The sequence below is a fragment of the Ursus arctos genome, unplaced genomic scaffold, assembly GCF_023065955.2.
Source record: "Ursus arctos isolate Adak ecotype North America unplaced genomic scaffold, UrsArc2.0 scaffold_19, whole genome shotgun sequence".
Lineage (NCBI taxonomy): Eukaryota > Metazoa > Chordata > Mammalia > Carnivora > Ursidae > Ursus > Ursus arctos.
The window spans coordinates 11,211,799-11,229,507 of NW_026622863.1; the positions used below are offsets into that span (position 1 = coordinate 11,211,799).

Below are 17,709 nucleotides of genomic sequence, written 5' to 3' on the forward strand. Positions count from 1 at the left end.
TCCAAGATGAGACCAGGAAATTTACATCTCACCCCTGACCTCCACCTCAACTCCAGCCTAGAATATCGGATTTGCTGCATGACACGTCCATTTGCATGTCCAAAAGGTATCTGAAATTTAACATGTCCAAACCTAGACTCTTGACTACTCCTCTCCAGACTTTCAGTGGCTCAGACCTAACACGTGTCATTCCTGACAACCCCTCCCCCGCCCCTCGTATCCAATCCATCAAAAATCCTGTTCTGTAATTCCATTTTCTAGGTTAAGGGAATGAATTCAACATATTCATATAATTTTGCATTCTCACAAAATCTAAGTTGCAGTAAAGGGAATTCTTTCACTTATTTTTTATTTTTTTTTTGAAGATTTTATTTATTTATTTGAGAGAGAACACGAGAGAAAGAGAGGGAGAAAGAGAAAGAGAGAGAAAGAGCTAGAGGATGAGCAGGAGAGGGGGGAGCAGAGGGGCAAGGGCAGAAAGGGAGGGAGAAGCAGGCTCCTCCCTGTGCAGGGAGCCTGCCGGGGCTTGATCCCAGGACTCTGAGATCAAGACCTGAGCAGAAGACAGATGCTTAACTGACTGAGTCACCCAGGAGCCCCAAGGGAATTCTATTAAATGACAAACCCATAGTACAGGGAAAATGGGGGGGGGGGGAAGCAGTCGCAAAATTTCGGAAACTGAAGCAGACCACTGAAAATTGACAAAAGTCTCCAAAAAAGCGAAATCCCAATTTGACAGTAGGAAAAGTTGAAAACTGGGAGTTCCTTTCTATTTGCTAAATGGGATGCTGCCAGATTCGTGCATTGCTTAGTAAAGCCAATTAGATCTTCAGGAAAGAAAAAGAAAAAGAGAAAAGAAAGAGAAAGAAAAAGAAAGAGGGAAGGAAAGAGGGAAGGAAGGAAGGAAGGAAGGAAGGAAGGAAGGAAGGAAGGAAGGAAGAGGGAAGGAAGGAGGGAAAGAAAAAGGGAGGGAGGAAGAAAAGAAAAAAAGAAAAGAAAAGAAAAGAAAAGAAAGAAGGGAAAGGAAAGGGAAAGGGAAAAGACAAAAGAAAGAAAAGCTAAAAACACATCCAAGTTACATTTCTGTATCCTGAAAGGTTTAGGAATTAGCAACACCGAATTCATCTACAACTAAGGATAAAAGAGCAACTATTAATGGAAAAAATGAAAGTCTTAGAACCCCTTCCCCCCTCATGGCTGCTGACTGTCTCTCTGGAGTCTTCCCAGAGGTCTGGACGTCTAGTACGTGGAAAGCTGTTTCTGCACTGGGGAGGACCCGGGGAACAGGCCAGGACGTGGCCACCCTCTGGAAACAAAAGGATAAAGTGACTGATACTGAAGTTTAATATTCTGAACCATTTCCCCCTAGTTGGCTCCCTGAATTCTGACATCCAGACTTCTATTTTGCAGCAGGAGATTCAAAGACAATTGGTGGGGACTCTAATTTTTTCCTGAGAAAATACTTTAAAAGCTATTTTCATGATGGTTGCCCTGCAAAGAGCACACTTCGACTCCCCCACCTGGTGTTTCTCAGTGGGGGGCCATTTTTCCTCCCCAGGGGACATGTGGCAATGTCTGGAGACATTGTCGGTGTCACAATTTGATGGTGGGTGTGTGTCCCACTGACATTTGGTGCTAAACATCTTAACAATGCACAGGACAGGCCCTACCTCCCACCCCCCAACAAGGAATTATTGGGTGCAAAATGTCAGTAGTCCCAAGACTGAAAAAACTGTGTCTTACAGTCATCAAGCCTCATTTATGCACTGAGAGCTTCCTATTAGCTTTTAGAAAGAAAGAAAGAAAGAGAAAGAAAGAAAGAAAGAAAGAAAGAAAGAAAGAAAGAAAGAAAGAAGAAAGAAAGAAAGAAAGAAAGAAAGAAAGAAAGAAAGAAAGAAAGAAAGAAGGAAAGAAAGAAAGAAAAAGAAAGAAAGAAGAAAGCTTTATTGAGATATAATTTATATACTACAAATTCACCCATTAAACATGTACAAGTCAACAGACTCTATTTACAGAGTTGTACAATCATCACCACAATCCAATTTTATTTTATTTTATATTTTATTATTATTTTGGGGGGGTTTGGAGAGAGGCAGAGGGAGAGAGAGCATCTTAAGCAGACTCCATACCCAGCGTGGAGCCCAACGTGGGGCTCGATCTCACAACCCTGAGATCATGACCTGAGCCAAAATGAAGAGTCAGATGCTTCACTGACTGAGCCGCCCAGGCGCCGTAGCACCAAAATCCAATTTTAGGGCATTTATATCACCCTAAAAAGAAACCTCAAGTCCATTTACACCCATCAGCTTTTTATCCCCCAATTTTTTAACTATGAGCAGATTGCCAAGATCTACCAGACATCGGAGGAAAACTTTTAACACAGAAGATAAAAATCCGAACAAACAACAAAGAGAAAGGAACAGAAACTGCCAAGAGGAAATCTTTCCAAAAGTTCCCAAAGAGATGAAAATTACATTCATGAGAGAAAAAAAAGAGGGGAAAAATGCATATTATATGTATAATATATATAGCAATAGAATAAATTCAGAGAACAAAAAGTCAGTAAAAATATGATAGCGGAAATGAAAATTCAACAGAAATGTTAAATAGAAATGTTAAGTTGAGAAACTGTTTCAGAAAGTAGGCTAAGAGATGGGAGGTAAAGAAAAAAATTCGAAGAACAATTTAGAAGGTCCAATATTCAATTAATAGGGGTTCCAGGAAGGGACAATAGAGTGGACAAAAGAAAGACTATCTGTGAACTAAATAATTCAAGAAAATTTCCCAAGATTGGAGGGCATGAGTTACTTCTGAATGTCCAGCACAATGAATAAAAATAAACCCACACCAGAACATATCCTCAAATAATTTCAGAATCCTGAGCATATTAGTAATACCTCCAGATATGGGGATCGCGTGTAGGTGGGACGGAGACAGCGACCAGTCCAGACTGGAGCAGTGTGACTCCAGAAACTGCCGTGTCATCACAAAGACCCCTGCTGCCATGGTACTCCCCTCTTAATTCTGGGATGGGATGTCCTGGTAAGGTACCCAGATTCTACTCTGCACTCGGCTTGTCTTCACCACGGGCTGATGAGTTCCTTCTCTCCCTGTGGATGGTGAGTCCCTGGCTATGGCCTGCTGACCTCAGTCAGCGGAGGGCACCCATTTCACCCTTCAGAAGGGTGTGGCCTGGCCCTATCCCTGGGAGCTGGAAGAGCCTCGGACAAGCTTACAACTGCACACTTCCTCTGACTACTCCTGGACATCTGGCCCCTGACTCATACTGCCCTACCAGACCCTCCAGCTGGAGCGAATTTCTCGGGACTCGCTCAATGACCTTGCCCACTGACTTCCCAGCAGGAGCCCTTCAAGCCTCCAGAAGGTAAAGCCAAGACCAAGTCCCTGAGGCCCTGTTCTGTTTCCCTGCTCCTGGGAGCCCGCATCCAAGAAGGAGAGGCAGGACTCCCCTTTCCTGACACTGCTATGCTTGGGCTTGCTAGAACTTTTTCAAAACACAGTGCCATATTGTTTAGAGATACATAGAGAAGCAATGAAACTATAAAGAAAACTGAGGGAGTCATTACATAGCAATTAAGTGAGTGGTGGCATCTTACAGAATGGGGAATACTATTGTAGATTGCCTGTTGGGCCCTTCTGAGGCATTTATAGCTCTCAACGTGGGTGGTGGGCACATGAGTGTGGGTTTTGTTATTTATTATTCTTTCAACTTCGTGGTGTATATGTACTCTGTTTTATACACAGCTATGTGTATAAATCATTTCATAGTAAAAGGTGTGTGTGTTGTGTGTGTGTGTGTGTGTGTGTGTCCTGAATCTGAGCACCTCACTATCTCTACTATCTCCATTCTGGTTCCAGCCACCGTGATCTCTCATCAGAACTATTGGAAAACCTCCTAACTGATCTACCTAATTCAGCCTGTTTTACATATAGCAACCAATGTGAGGTCTTAAAAATCGTAAGCCAGGGGCACCTGGGTGGTTCAGATGGTTGGACATCTGCCTTTGGGTCAGGTCATGATCCCAAGGCCCTGGGATTGAGCCCCACATGAGGCTCCCAGCTCAGCGGGAAGTCTTGCTTCTCCCTCTGCCTCTCCCCCTGCTTGTGCTCTCTCTGTCTCTGTCTCTCCCAAATGAATAAATACAATCTTTAAAATAAAATAAAATAAAATAAAATAAAATAAAATAAAATAAAATAAAACAAAATAAGATTGTAAGCCAGACCATGTCAGCTCCATTCAGTACCCTCCTCTAGCATCCCACTGTAATCAGAGTGACAGCCAGACTCTTCACGTTGGCGTGTGGGCATGCACGAGACCAGCTCCACATCCCCCTCTGACATCCATTTCTACCACTCTTGCCCTTGTCATCCTGCTCCAGCGCACTGACATCCCTGCCATTGCTCCAGCACCTGACCCGCCCTCCCCCCTCAAGCCCTTTGTAGTCACTAGTGCTTGTCCTGCCCTGCTCTCCCTCAGGATCTCTGCATCGCTTCCTCGCTAACTTCAGCCAGATCTCGGTGCCAACGCCGCTGGCCTTCTCCAACCATCCTATCTAAAATAGCACATCTCCTGTCATTGTTAAGAAAACAGAACCCAATAGATATGTTTTGCTTATCTGGGCAGTGAAATCAACAGGGCTTGGTGACAAAGGATGAAGGACTCAGGGAGGGCTTCAGGTTTCTGGCTGGAGCAAGAGGGTGAGTGGTGGAGCTTCCATAAGGAGATGGAATGAGGCTGGGGGTGAAGCAGGTCTGGGGAGGAAGAGCGTGAGTGTATTCTGGTTCTGTGTATTTGAGCCAGGTAGAGGTGCGGAGCCAGCACTCTGGCACTCAGAAGACAGGTGTACCCCGGAGATGCACTTGGCAGTGGTGGCCAGACGGAGAGCAAAGCCAAGGGAATGGGTGAGCTTGCCTGGGAAGAGAAGGCGGAGTGGAAAGAGAAGAGGTCTGGGGACAGCAGAGGAGAAAGCAGACAGGTAAGAGGGAAGGGGGGAGGGCGAGTTTCCCAGAGGCCATCGGGAAAGGTAGGAAGAGCTTTCTGGGGGAGACAGTGGCTGTTGTCAGCTGCTACTGGGGACAGACTTGAGGGACTTAGAAACAGAAGTCCCAGAGTGGAGGTGAGAAATTTGCAGGGGCAGGGAGAAGTCCTATCAGCATTGAGGGGAGGCCAGAATGGGAGACTGAAGTCTGGCATCTGACTTCCTTGGTGGCCAGCCCCCTCGCGAGGCTGGCCAGGGTGGGTTCCCACGGGGAGTCTGGAACACGCGCGGGTGTGGGGTTTTATTACGGGAGAGTGTTGAGTGAGGGGTCAACAGCAGCGGGGGGTCCTGACGAGGTGGGAGGGGAGGGTGTCCAGGACACAGGCAGTGGATTCTTCCTGGAGAGAAGAGTCACTTACTCAACTCAAAGAGGACAGGAAGTAGGGAGGACCAGGGAGTCCTAATTCTGAATCATTTCTACCAACACCAGACCTGCTCTCGTTTCTTTTGTTTTTTTTTTAAGATTTAATTACTTAATTAATTTGAGAGAGAGAGCACAGGTGTGCATGCAAGGGGGTGCAGAGAGAGAGAGAATCTCTAGCAGACACCCCGCTGAGTGCAGAGCCCGATGCGAGGCTCGATCTCATGACCCTGAGATCATGACCTGAGCTGAAAACCAAGAGTCAAGGGCTTAACTGACCTGAGCCCTACCCCCCACCCCAGGCGCCCCTGGTTTCCTTTATCTTGATGCAACAGCACATGAATGAACAAAACAAAGTTCTTCTGACCTCACAACCCCTCCCCCACCCCTGTACTATTTTTCATCTCCCTTTTGCAGCACAACTCAAGAATTCTCTACATTCTGACTTCTCTCCTCCCAAACCCTTGTAAAAACCTGCCTCAGTCTGGTGATAGGTCGCCGTTCGCCAAAACTGCTCTTGGTGAGCAGACCGCATTGCTACCGAGCCAACGTCCATTTGTGTCTTTCGTATCATCAGTATCGCTAGACACAGGTTCTCACTCCCTTTCCCTTGAGGCTCTTTCTTCCCTTAGTTTCAGGGACACCACGGTGCCTTCCTTTCCCTCCTTCCTGCTCTTCTCTCAGACCTCTGAACGCTAGAGTCTGTCCTGAACACTCGAGTCTGTCCTTCATCCTCTTCTCTTCCCCACTCACTCTCCTGGTGATCACACCCCAATGTCATGGCTTTACAAACACCGTCTCTGCCCGACACAATCACAAATGTATGCATGTTGCATCTTTACTTCCGTAGGCTGCGGTGGCCGAAGTAGCGAGGGCAAGAGTACAGGAGGTAAGCTTGAGGAGGCAGATAGATGAAGCAGATCCTGAAGGACCTTACAAGGCCGTTTGCTCCACTTTGGCTTTTACTCTGAGTCAGATGGGAAGCACTGAATTATTCTGAACAGAGGAGAGACAGGATATGACTCACTTTTTAAAAAAATTATCCTAGGGCCGCCCGGGTGGCTCAGTCATTGGGCGTCTGCCTTCGGCTCAGGTCATGATCTCAGGGTCCTGGGATCAAGCCCCGCATTGGGCTCCCTGCCCAGCAGGAAGCCTCCTTCTCCCTCTCCCTCTCCCCCTGTTTGTGTTCCCTCTCTCACTGTCTCTCTCTCTGTGTCAAATAAGTAGATAAAATCTTTTAAAATAAATAAACAAATGTGTAAATAACTAAAAAGCTATCTTAGCTGCTCTATTAGGGTTCTCCAGAGAAACAGAACCAATAAAAGAGAAAGAGAGACAGAGATATTGGGGGGGGAGAGAGATTGATCAATTTTAAGGAATTGGTTCACATGATTATGCAGATTGGAAAGTCCAAAATTTGCAGGTGCACCAGCAGGCTGAGAACCTAGGGAAGAGCCAATGGATTCTTCAATGGGTTAAAGTTCAAAGGCTGTCTCTAGCAGAATTCTCTTTTGCTTGGGGGAGGTCAGTCTTTTTGTTCTATTCAGGCCTTCAACTGATTAGATGAGGCCCACCCACATTATGAAGGGCAATTTGCTTTACTCAAAGTACACTGATTTAAATGTAAATCTCATCCATAAATACCCCCACAGAATTCTTGACTAATGTTTGATCAAAAATCTAGGCACTCTGGCCCAGCCAGGTTGATGCATAAAATTACCACCACAGCTTCTATATTGAGAAGAAATTACTGTAGGAGGCAAGATGGAGGCAGAGAGACCAGTTGGGAGGAAAATTGCAATAATGCTGGTAAGAGATGATGGAAGCTTGGGCCGGAGGACTGGCAATGGAAGAGATGAGGGCTGGTTAGGCTGACAGAAATTTCAGGTGAACTGAATGCAGGTGGCGAGAGAAAGAGGAATCAAGGATGACTCCAAAGTTTTTTGGCCTGATCCACGGGAAGAACGTCGAAATCATTCTCTGATAGGAAAAATGGAAATGATGGGCTTAGGGGCATGAGCTTTGATGACATGAGGAGTGATGGGTCTGGTGGGCACACTGGGCAGTAGACAGGACACAGCCCGTCCTCCTGGCGTTGAAGCCTGTGGGATATAAGGAAAGCTGAGGGTTCCAGAGAGCACAGCGAAAGGACGGGTGATCGTGTAAAGGAGAGGGAGATTTCATCCTGGCCAAAGTCACTCAGAGAGAGAAAGAACTAGAAGAGTTTTCATTCTTTTTTTTCTTTTTTCTTTTTCTAGGATTTATTTATTTATTTTAGAGAGAGAGTGCCTGAGTGGGGGGAGGAGCAGAGGGAGAGGGACAAGCAGACCAGATGCTGAATGCAGAGCCTGATACATGGCTCGATCTCATGACCCTGAGATCATGACCTGAGCACAAACCAAGAGTTGGTCACTCAACTGACTGAGACACCCAGGTGCCCAAGGGTTTACATTCCTTTTCTTTTTTTAATATTTTATTTCTTTATTTGAGAGAGAGAAAGAGCACAAGCAGAGGGAGTGGCAGGCAGAGGGAGAGGGAGAAGCAGACTCCCTGCTGAGCAGGGAGACCGATGTGGGGCTCGATCCCAGGACCCCAAGATCATGACCTGAGCTGAAGGTAGACACTTAACCGACTGAGCCACCGAAGTGCCCCATTCTTAATGATGACGGAGGCAATCAGTCTAATCAGCATGATCAATTTTATCTTGGGAACACTGGGCTGGAAGTCAAGCTAGGTGTTCAGTTCATTAATATTTATTGAACACCTAATAAGGGCTCAACACTGTTCTAGGTTTTAGGGATAGAGGTGTGTCACTGCTCTCTCTTTTTTTTTTTTTTTTTAAGATTTTATTTTATGTATTTGACAGGGAGAGAGACATCCAGCGAGAGAGGGAACACAAGCAGGGGAAGTGGGAGAGGAAGAAGCAGGCTCCCAGCGGAGGAGCCTGATGTTGGACTCCATCCCAGGACCCTGGGATCACGCCCGGAGCCGAAGGCAGACTCTTAACAACTGAGCCACCCAGGCGCCCCTGTCCCTGCCCTCCCTAACCTAAAACCTTAAGTGGCTTTACCTTTAGAATCGAGTCCCAAATCTTTCCCAGGTCTTTGACTGCATCTCTATCCACACCTCATGCCTTTTCTTCTTGATTTTTACACTGAAACCACATTCACATTCCTGCGACGGCCTGAACCACCCATGCCCTTTCTTGATTCAAGGTCTCTGTGTACGCTTTTTTCTCCACCTGAAACCAGCCCTCCTTCCCTTCCTCTAGCTATGATCTGCTGTATGTATGTATTATGAAATGATTAACACTGTAAGTTTGTTAACATCCATAACCACACACAGTTATACTTTTTTCTCTTGTGACGTGAACTTTTAAGATTTACTCTCTTAACAACTTTCAAACATGCAACACAGTATCATTAACGATAGTCACCCTACTGTACATTACATCCCCAGGACTCATTTATTTGATAACTGGAACTTTGGACCTTCTGACCACCTTCACCCATTTTGCCCACTCCCTACCCCCTGCTTCTGGCAACCACCAATTTTTCTTTGTATTCATGAGTTTGTTTTTACACTTCACTTATAAATGAGATCATACAGTATTTGTTTTTCTCTAACTTATTTTACTTAGGATAATGCCCTTAAGGTCCATCCATATTGTTGCAAATGGCAGGGTGTCCTTTTTATAGCTGAATAATATTCCATCTTACATGTACCTATACATTATCTTGATTCATTCATCCATCAATACACACTTCAGTTGTTTCCATGTCTTGGCTGTTGTGATTAGTGCTGCAATGAACATGGAGGTGCAGGTGCCTCTTCTAGATCCTGATTTCAATTCCTTTGGATAAATACGCAGAAGGGAGATTGTTGAATCATTTGGTAATTCTTCTTTTTTTTTTTAACGTAGATGCCACACCCAGCATGGAGCCCAATGCAGGGCTTGAACTCACAACCCTGAAATCAAGACCTGAGCTGAGATCAAGAGCCGGCTGCCTAACCAACTGAGCCACCCAGGAGCCCTTGGTAATTCTATTTTCAATTTTTTTAAAGGAACTTCCGTACTGTTTACAAAGCAGCTGCACCATTTTACATTCCCACCAGAGTGCGCAAGGGTTTCCTTTTCTCCACATCCTCACGCTTGTTATTTCTTATCTTTTTAAGAATAGCCATTCTAACAGGCATGAAGTGGTATCTTGCAACTTTGATTTGCATGTCCCTGATGATTAATGATGTCAGGCACCTTTTCATATACCTGTTGGCCATTTGTATGTCCTCTTTGGACAAATTCTATTCAGATCCTCCATTTATTATTGGAATTGTTTGTTTCTATTGAATTGTATGAGCTCTTTATATATTTTGGATATTAATCCCTTATCAGATATATGATTTGCAAATATTTTCTCCCATTCTGTAGTTTTCCTTTTCATTTTGTTGATAATGTGGGTTTTTTTGTTTGTTTGTTTTTCTTTTGCTTTTTTTGCTGTACAGAAGCCTTTTAGTGTGAGGTAGTCCCACTTACTTAGTTTTGCTTTTGTTGCCTTTGCTTTTAGCAACAAATCCAGAAACTCATTGCCAAGACCGATGGTGAGGAGCTTACTGCCTTTGTTTTCTTCTAGGAGTTTCAAGTTTTCAAGTCCTATGCCCAAGTCTTCATATACTTTGAGTTGATTTTTGTATATGGTGTGAAACAGTGATCCAATTTCCTTCTTTTGCGTGTAGCTGTCCAGATTTCCCAACATCTTATTGAAGAGACTGTCCTTCTCTTATTGTATATGCTTGACTCCTTCACTGTAAATTAACCAACAATATATGTGTGGGTTTATTCCTGGGCTTTTTATTTTGTTCCAGTGAGCCATATGTCTGTTTTTTATGCCAATACCATACTGTTTTGATTACTATAGCTTTGTAGTATAGTTTGAAATCAGGAAGGGTGATGCCTCCAACTTTGTTCTTCTTTCTGAAGGTTGCTTTTGCTTTTGGGGGTCTTTTGTGGTCAAGATTGATTTCTTAAGTTCAGTCATTAATGTCTGTGTTCTCCACTCAAAGTAAGGCCCTCCCTCAGGCCCTATAGGTCGTTAACTTGATGCATACTCCCAGCCCCTTCCATTACCTTGTTTGCAAGCACTCCTCCCCCCAATAAAAGAAAGGAGAAAATGGGTTATCAACAGGTCATCTGGTACTTCAGTGAAAGAAACATCGTATAGCCTGAATTCAAGAAGGAAGATAAAAATAGACAAAGCGCTTATTTTTTTAAATTTTGCAACTAAATTACTGTTGGAATGTCATAAATGAGTGAAAAAAATGTTACTCACAAATTAGACAGAGTGTCTTAAAACTCAATAGTACAAAGCAGTTGAAGGTATATCCTAATACCCACTCCAACAGACCTCACAGGCATCATGAGGCAATGATGGTTTATAACAGCAATTGTTTATAATTGTTTATAGAGGACTAACAGGACAGGTTGTATCCATTCAAGACTGTCAAGGCTTCCCCGTGTGTATTCAATCTAGCTAGTTGTTTGGTTTTTTTTAAAGATTTATTTATTTATTTATTTATTTATTTGAGAGAGAGAAGAGAGAGAGCAGGAGCTTGGGGAGGGCAAAGGGAGAGGGAGAGAGAGAAAATCCTCAAGCAGGCTCCCCACTTAGCACAGAACCTGATGTGGGGCTCAATCCCAGGACCCCAAGATCATGACCTAAACTGAAATCGAGTTAGCCGCTTAACTGACTGAGCCACCCAGGTGCCCCTCAATCTAGTTAGTTTTTGTAATTCATACGGTGAATTGAATTTTTAGCAGGCAGATTCTCATTCTCATTAGGGAAAGCTGGTTTGAGGGGCTTATAGTATCAGTCCTTAAGGGACACAGACGCCTAACTAGAGTTAATCACAGATAAAATGCTAGTTAACTCAGGTCTCAAGAAGAGACTCCTCACATACCAGGTGAAATAGGCATTGGTCTCAGCCTTACCTGAGTCGATAGCGCCCTCAACTGGTTTTTGCTGGTACCAACACCTTTTTCTTTGAATAATTGTGGGAGACACAGAAACAAATTGCGAACACAAGTTGAAGCCACAGTAGCCATAAAAGCCATCTGATCACTCAATCTGAAAGGAATACAACACTTACAGCTTCATGATCATAGGAGATAAATTTAAGCTTATGTTTTTTTAAATTTAAGAATAATGACATTCCATCAGTTTCAGGTCTATATTGCTGTGATTCGATATTTTTATACATTATGAAATGATCCTCACGATAAGTCTAGTTACCCTCTGTCACTGTACAAAGTTATTAGAATATTATTGCCTCTATTCCCTATGTGGTACATTACATCCCATGACTTATTTTATAACCGGAAGCTTGTACCACTTAGTCCCCAAATGTAAATTTCACTGTGGGTGGGAATGTAAAATGATAGAGCCACTTTAGAAGAAAATTGACAGTTTCTTATAAAGTTTAACATTAATCATATAACCCAGTAATACCACTCTGTCTTTGCCTGCAAGGGTGACTTCTCCCCATGGGCTCATGCGGCCTTTCCTCAGTCTGTACACGTGACTTTCTTATGAGGCCACACATTTATGACCTCGTTTAGCCTTAAGCACCTACTCAAAGCCCTATCTGCAAATACAATCACATTGGGGGTTAGGAATTCAACATATGCATTTGGGGAGCACACAAACATTCAGGCCATAGCACACTCCTAGGTGTTGACCCAAGAGTAATGAAAAACTTATGTTACGCGAAAACATTTACGTAAACGTGACGGTGGCTTTTCTCACAATCGCCCTAAACTGGAAAAAACCAAGAGTCTTCAACTGTTGAATGGATAACTGAAAGCTGGGACGTTCATACCATAGAAGATTACTTATCATTAAAAAGGAACAAACTACAGGCACGTGGGCGAATCTGAAAGGCATTATGCTAAGTTGAAAGAAGCCAGACTCAAAGGCTACATGTCCTATGATGACATTTATGTGACATTTTGGAAAAGAGGAAAAACTATGAGGACAAAAAATTGGTCCGAGGTTGCCAGAGGATAGGTAATGAGGGGTTTATGAAGAAGGGACACGAGGAAACTTTTCAGGTGATGGAAATGTTCTATAGTGTGATTGTGGTGACCATATCTATATGTATTTGTCAAAATTCATAGAACTGCACACTTACTAGAGTAAATTTTACCACATGCATATTGCACCTCAACAAATCTGACGTAAAAGAATAAGAAGGATACTTGAAAAAATTCATTTGCATGTACGTTTTTGCTGAAAGAAGTAGGAAAGGAATCCATAAAGAACTTTCAAACGCAAAACTTATCAGGATAAAATTTTGTTGGAGTAGGATGGGACTGTGAGGTCGAGGAGAGAAAGGAAGGATGTAAAATTTCTAATTGTTAAAGCAAAGTTTTGTTCGTGGATTTTTAAAATGGATGATAGTATCAAATTGTTATGAGTCCATTGGAAATAGGTTAGTAACAGTTTTGTTTTAAAAGGTTTGTAGTTGTGTGTAGGATATTACACCTGACCAAACTTTGAATGAAAAATTTTAGATGTCAGCTTTAAAACATGCTAGAAGACAATTCTTTTAGGGGGACATGACCAAAAAGTTTCAAGACCACCATGTTTTGTCTTACGAAAGTTTATGTGAAGATTCGCAGTTAAGGCATGTATTTTAAGGTTGTATATACAATGTAAAAGTAAAGTTTATTTCTAGAAGACAGCCTTTTATGGGCTTTGACATTCTAATGGGCTATCATATCACAACAGGGTAAGGGTTTTACACACGCAAAATTGAGGGTCCTATAAAAACAGTTGATAGAAAACATGTCTTATACTCCATAGGTGTTTGGTTTTTTTTCTTTTTTCTTTTTTTTTTTTTTATGTAGATTCACAGTGTGGAGCCCAACGTGGGGCTGAAGCTCATGACCCTGAGATGAAGATCTGAGCCGAGATGAAGATCTGAGCCGAAATCAAGGGTCAGATGTGTGACTGACTAAGCCACCCAGGTGCCCCAGTGATTGGTTATTGCTGCCTAACAAGCCACCCTAAAACTTTGTGACTTGAAAGCATAGTCATCGTTTCTTTTGCTCACAAATCTGCAGTTGGGCCGGGATCAGCGGCAAGGTTCACCTCTGCTCCATACAACATTAGGTGGGACAGCTTGACCGAAGGCTGGAGTATCTGCTTCCAAACTGGCTCATTCAATACAGCTGGGGCTGTGGGTTGGGGCCTCCGGTCCTATGCACACGGTGAGAACTGTGAACTCTCCTCCAAACTTCTGTAGTAAGAGATGACCAAACCATAGCACAGTTTCCAGCAGCACAAGGCTGTGCTCTAGGATGACTGCCACCCTGCATTAAAACGCCTGCCTGAGAGGGGCGCCTGGGTGGTGCAGTCGTTAAGCGTCTGCCTTCAGCTTAGGGCGTGATCCCAGCATTCTGGGATCGAGCCCCACATCAGGCTTCTCCACTAGGAGCTTGCTTCTTCCTCTCTTACTCCCCCTGCTTGTGTTTCCTCTCTCGCTGGCTGTCTCTCTCTATCAAATAAATAAATAAAATCTTTAAAAATAAAATAAAATGCCTGTCTGAGAAAACTCAAGGCTGCCAGAATTTACCATTTGTTCTAGCCAACACCTGATGATAGATCCCAGACCTACCTTTCTTTCTTTCTTTTTTTCTTTCTTTCTTTCTGTCTGTCTGTCTGTCTGTCTTCATTGTATTTGTTTATTTGATAGGGACAGCACAAGCAGGGGGAGTGGCAGGCAAAGGGAGAGGAAGAAGCAGGCTTTCCGCTGAGCAGGGAGCCTGATGCAGGGCTCAATCCCAGGACCCTGGGATCATGGCATGAGCTGAAGACAGACGCTTCACCGACTGAGCCAACCAGGTGCCCCAGAGACCTCCCTTTCTTATAGCATTTACCCAAGAGTGCTTCTAATGGTGACTCCTTCCTCTGTCCCTTTGAGATGTGTAGGTATCTCCTGCAATTTGAAGTGTGTTTCTCAGTAATCTGAAAGCCATATAGGGCCTCTGTCTCCTAGTCTCTGTAGGAAGTTAGAACCCTAACTTCAATAAATTGCCTGTTAGTAGCTGCAGCTGGCCTAATCACATTGAGACTCACCAACCCTTTGTAATGTTTCTGTTGAGTGCCCCTCTCTCCCATCCCTCATCCTTCATTCTCCCTTTAAGTCATCCTATCACCTCTGTAGATTGGAATGGAGCTCAGCTCTTTCCCTTATTGCCAGTAGTGTCTGAACAAAATCTGTTTTCACCCCTTTAATTAATGCCCAACTTTGTCTACCATTGATAATATGCTGCTCCAAGTAACCTGGGTTTCCTCACAGTAGGTGGCTGGGTTCAAAGGGTCCCTGAAGAGAGAAGGAAGTGACCCCATGGCAATTAGCAATGCATTACTGGTTCCTCAAACACAAAAATGTCTTCTACTATACCCACTTATAAATCAGAGGATTGTTATTAAAGTGATTCAAGTCTGAAAGAGAAAGCAAAGTAAAAATAAAGGAATAGGGGCGCCTGGGTGGCACAGCGGTTAAGCGTCTGCCTTCGGCTCAGGGCGTGATCCCCGCGTTATGGGATTAAGCCCCACATCAGGCTCCTCTGCTGTGAGCCTGCTTCTTCCTCTCCCACTCCCCCTGCTTGTGTTCCTCTCTCGCTGGCTGTCTCTGTCTCTGTCGAATAAATAAATAAAATCTTTTAAAAAAATAAAGGAATAAAGTTAAGCCAACTGAGGATAGTACAAACATATCACTTAGAGTGAAGGTAAAATTTGCCCTTTGGGAAATAAAAGAATTATTGCTTTAAAAAAAATCCAATGATTATTTGAAAGGCTCACATAAAATTAAAACAGGAAAGAATGAGAAATTAGAAGCAATGTTGAAATTCGAACTTACGCAGCTAGGCCTTGTTTGCTATTATTTTGATTTTAGAGATAAGGACACCTAGATAATGAGTATAAATTTTGGAGACACCTTGGATACTAAACCATCACGAGCCAATGTTTCTTGGGTGTTTTCTCTTCAGTACAGCCCTGCTGAATGGTCCCACCACGGGGGCGTAATTAAAACATAGCAAAGCCGCTTTTATTTTAGCCCAAGGAACACTACATGGGTTGATTTTTTTTTTAACATGATTTTTGGACCCCGTGGGCCTCCGGCTCGGACTACATTTCCCAGCAGGCCACGCTCAGAACTACGGGTGCCTACTTAAGGTCTAGCTTCCTTGGTGGCGGCGCAGTCGCTGTGCGGACGGCCGACGGGCGGGCGCTTCGCGGTTTGAATGGCTGCGGGCTCCGGCCCTCAGTTCACCTGAGGACCGGCCGCCCAGGGGTGCGCTATGCCGTCGGGAGGCGACCAGTCGCCGCCGCCTCCGCCTCCTCCTCCGGCGGCGGCAGCCTCGGACGAGGAGGAGGAAGACGACGGGGAGGCGGAGGACGCCGCGCAGACGGCCCGGTCGCCGGCCCCTCAGACCCAGCAGCGGTTCGACGAGCTGTGCAGCCGCCTAAACATGGACGAGGCGGCGCGGGCGGAGGCCTGGGACAGCTACCGCAACATGAGCGAGAGCTACACGCTGGAGGTGCGCCCGGGGGAGGAGAGGAGGGGCTTTCAGGGCCTAGTCGTCGCGCCCCGCCGCGGGAATGGGGCCCCTCCCCTCCCCGGGTCGGGCGCCCTGCAGGGACCCGCGGGCAGGCCCCGGGTCTCCGCTCCCCAGCCTGCGGAGCGGTGGGAATCAACCCTGCTCGCCTTAGTCCTGGAGACCTGGCTTTCGGAAAGCTCTTAGCGGCCCTGCAAGTGAGCCCTCTCGCAGCTGTTCCTTTTCGGGTTCCGAGTGGGGAACACCTCTTGCCCTAAAGTGGCAGCGCGAGGCTGAGGTCGTGCTGGGGTCACGATTGCAAAAATACAACCACCTTGTTGGCAGAATGAACAGGTGCAGTTGTGGAGACCGTAAGGAGAAGGGGAGGGAACTTGGCTGTGCTCCCACGGGGATTAGCTCGATTTTAGCGCCTCGGTTGCTAGGCTGCTCCTTCAGTTCTTTTCCGGCTGTACCAAATTGCCTTTGTCTCGGCATTGCATCCGTAGAGTAAACGCGTCGTTAAGTTTCGGGCTGTGTTTGTGTGTAAACTAAGGCGACTCTTCCTTAGGGCAAATGAAACGGGCTTTCTGCCTACCTGCATATAGATACACGCCCCCCATTTGTCCCTAGGAAGTCCGGACTGCGACGACCTTGAGGACCTTTTGGTCACCCCAGACGTTGCACAGGACTCTGTATCTGCTCTGATTTAGGCATGTTATGTCCCTTTCTTCGGACGGGGCTTGCAGATGAGAAAAATGGCCATTCTAGCCAGTGAGGCTCAACTCTGTAGGCACCTCCCCTTTATGAACCAATGGGAAGTGACACGGAAGTCTGGATTGTTTATCCGCTGTTTGCTTGTGTGTGGCATTAAACAGGGGGCCATATGATTTTCTTAAGTTGTTTTACAGTTTGTGGAAAGAGCGGGGCAGATAGACTCAGAGTGGGAAGGCCTAATCAAGGTATTGCTTAATTATAATAATAGGGTGTTTTTGCTTGTATGTGACTCACTAAAGTTACTTTCTATTTATTCTTGCATTAATAGAATCTTATTTCAGTTCCTTCTCCCTGTAGTTATATCTACAGGGTGGGGGAAAGGCTAGTAATATAGTGGTTTTAGAACTTGACAGACCTAGGTGACTTTGGACAATTTAGTTAACCACTCCAAAACTCAATTTTGTGATATGTAAGTTTGAGGTATTTGTACCAACCTCACAGAGTTGTTCTGAAGGTTTAATAAGGTAACATGTGGTTTCTGGCACATAAGGTGGTCATGGACGGTGCTTGAGAGTTCACAGAGAGCTCCTTCGTAAACGTAGGTGGTGTGGCTGAATTAGGCCATATTCCTATTTACTCCTCAGTGGTTCTGTGGTCATTGGTTTCCAGTGGTTCTTTGGTGATGGCCATAGGTGTTTCCAAATAAGCTCTCATTTTATCCTCACGATAATCTTTTAAATTGGATAGAACAAGTATTATCACCATACAGCTGAGGTATTTCAGCTCATAGAGGTTAAGTTGTATGAAGTGCAGTGTTATATGAGCAGGTGACAAACAATAGATGATTAGTAAATTATTTTTGAAGACACGTTTGATTACTCAATTTTTTAAAGACTTGGATTTCAGACTCTTAGCTCAGTTTACCCAATGAATGAATGAATATTCATTTATCAAATATTTCCTTATTACCTCTT

The 17,709-nt window shown here is 44.5% G+C and overlaps 1 protein-coding gene and 1 long non-coding RNA gene across 5 annotated transcripts in view; both read left to right on the forward strand.

Annotated features, from left to right (window-relative positions):
* The first annotated feature begins 2,951 nt into the window (after nt 1-2,951).
* On the forward strand, nt 2,952-14,037 carry LOC130544121 (uncharacterized). Its single transcript, XR_008960122.1, has 3 exons — nt 2,952-3,385; nt 9,344-9,459; nt 13,325-14,037. It is a non-coding gene; the product is annotated as an uncharacterized LOC130544121 (long non-coding RNA).
* A 1,628-nt stretch (nt 14,038-15,665) lies between these two features.
* Nucleotides 15,666-17,709, forward strand: part of RBL2 (RB transcriptional corepressor like 2) — a 56,505-nt gene continuing 54,461 nt past the window's right edge. For 2 of the 4 annotated variants that reach the window (XM_057314082.1, XM_026494757.4), the window contains exon 1: nt 15,666-16,024. In XM_057314082.1, the coding sequence (XP_057170065.1) occupies nt 15,785-16,024 (240 nt within the window). In that variant the 5' untranslated portion in view covers nt 15,666-15,784. The other 2 variants (XM_057314084.1, XM_057314085.1) reach the window with 2 other exon arrangements.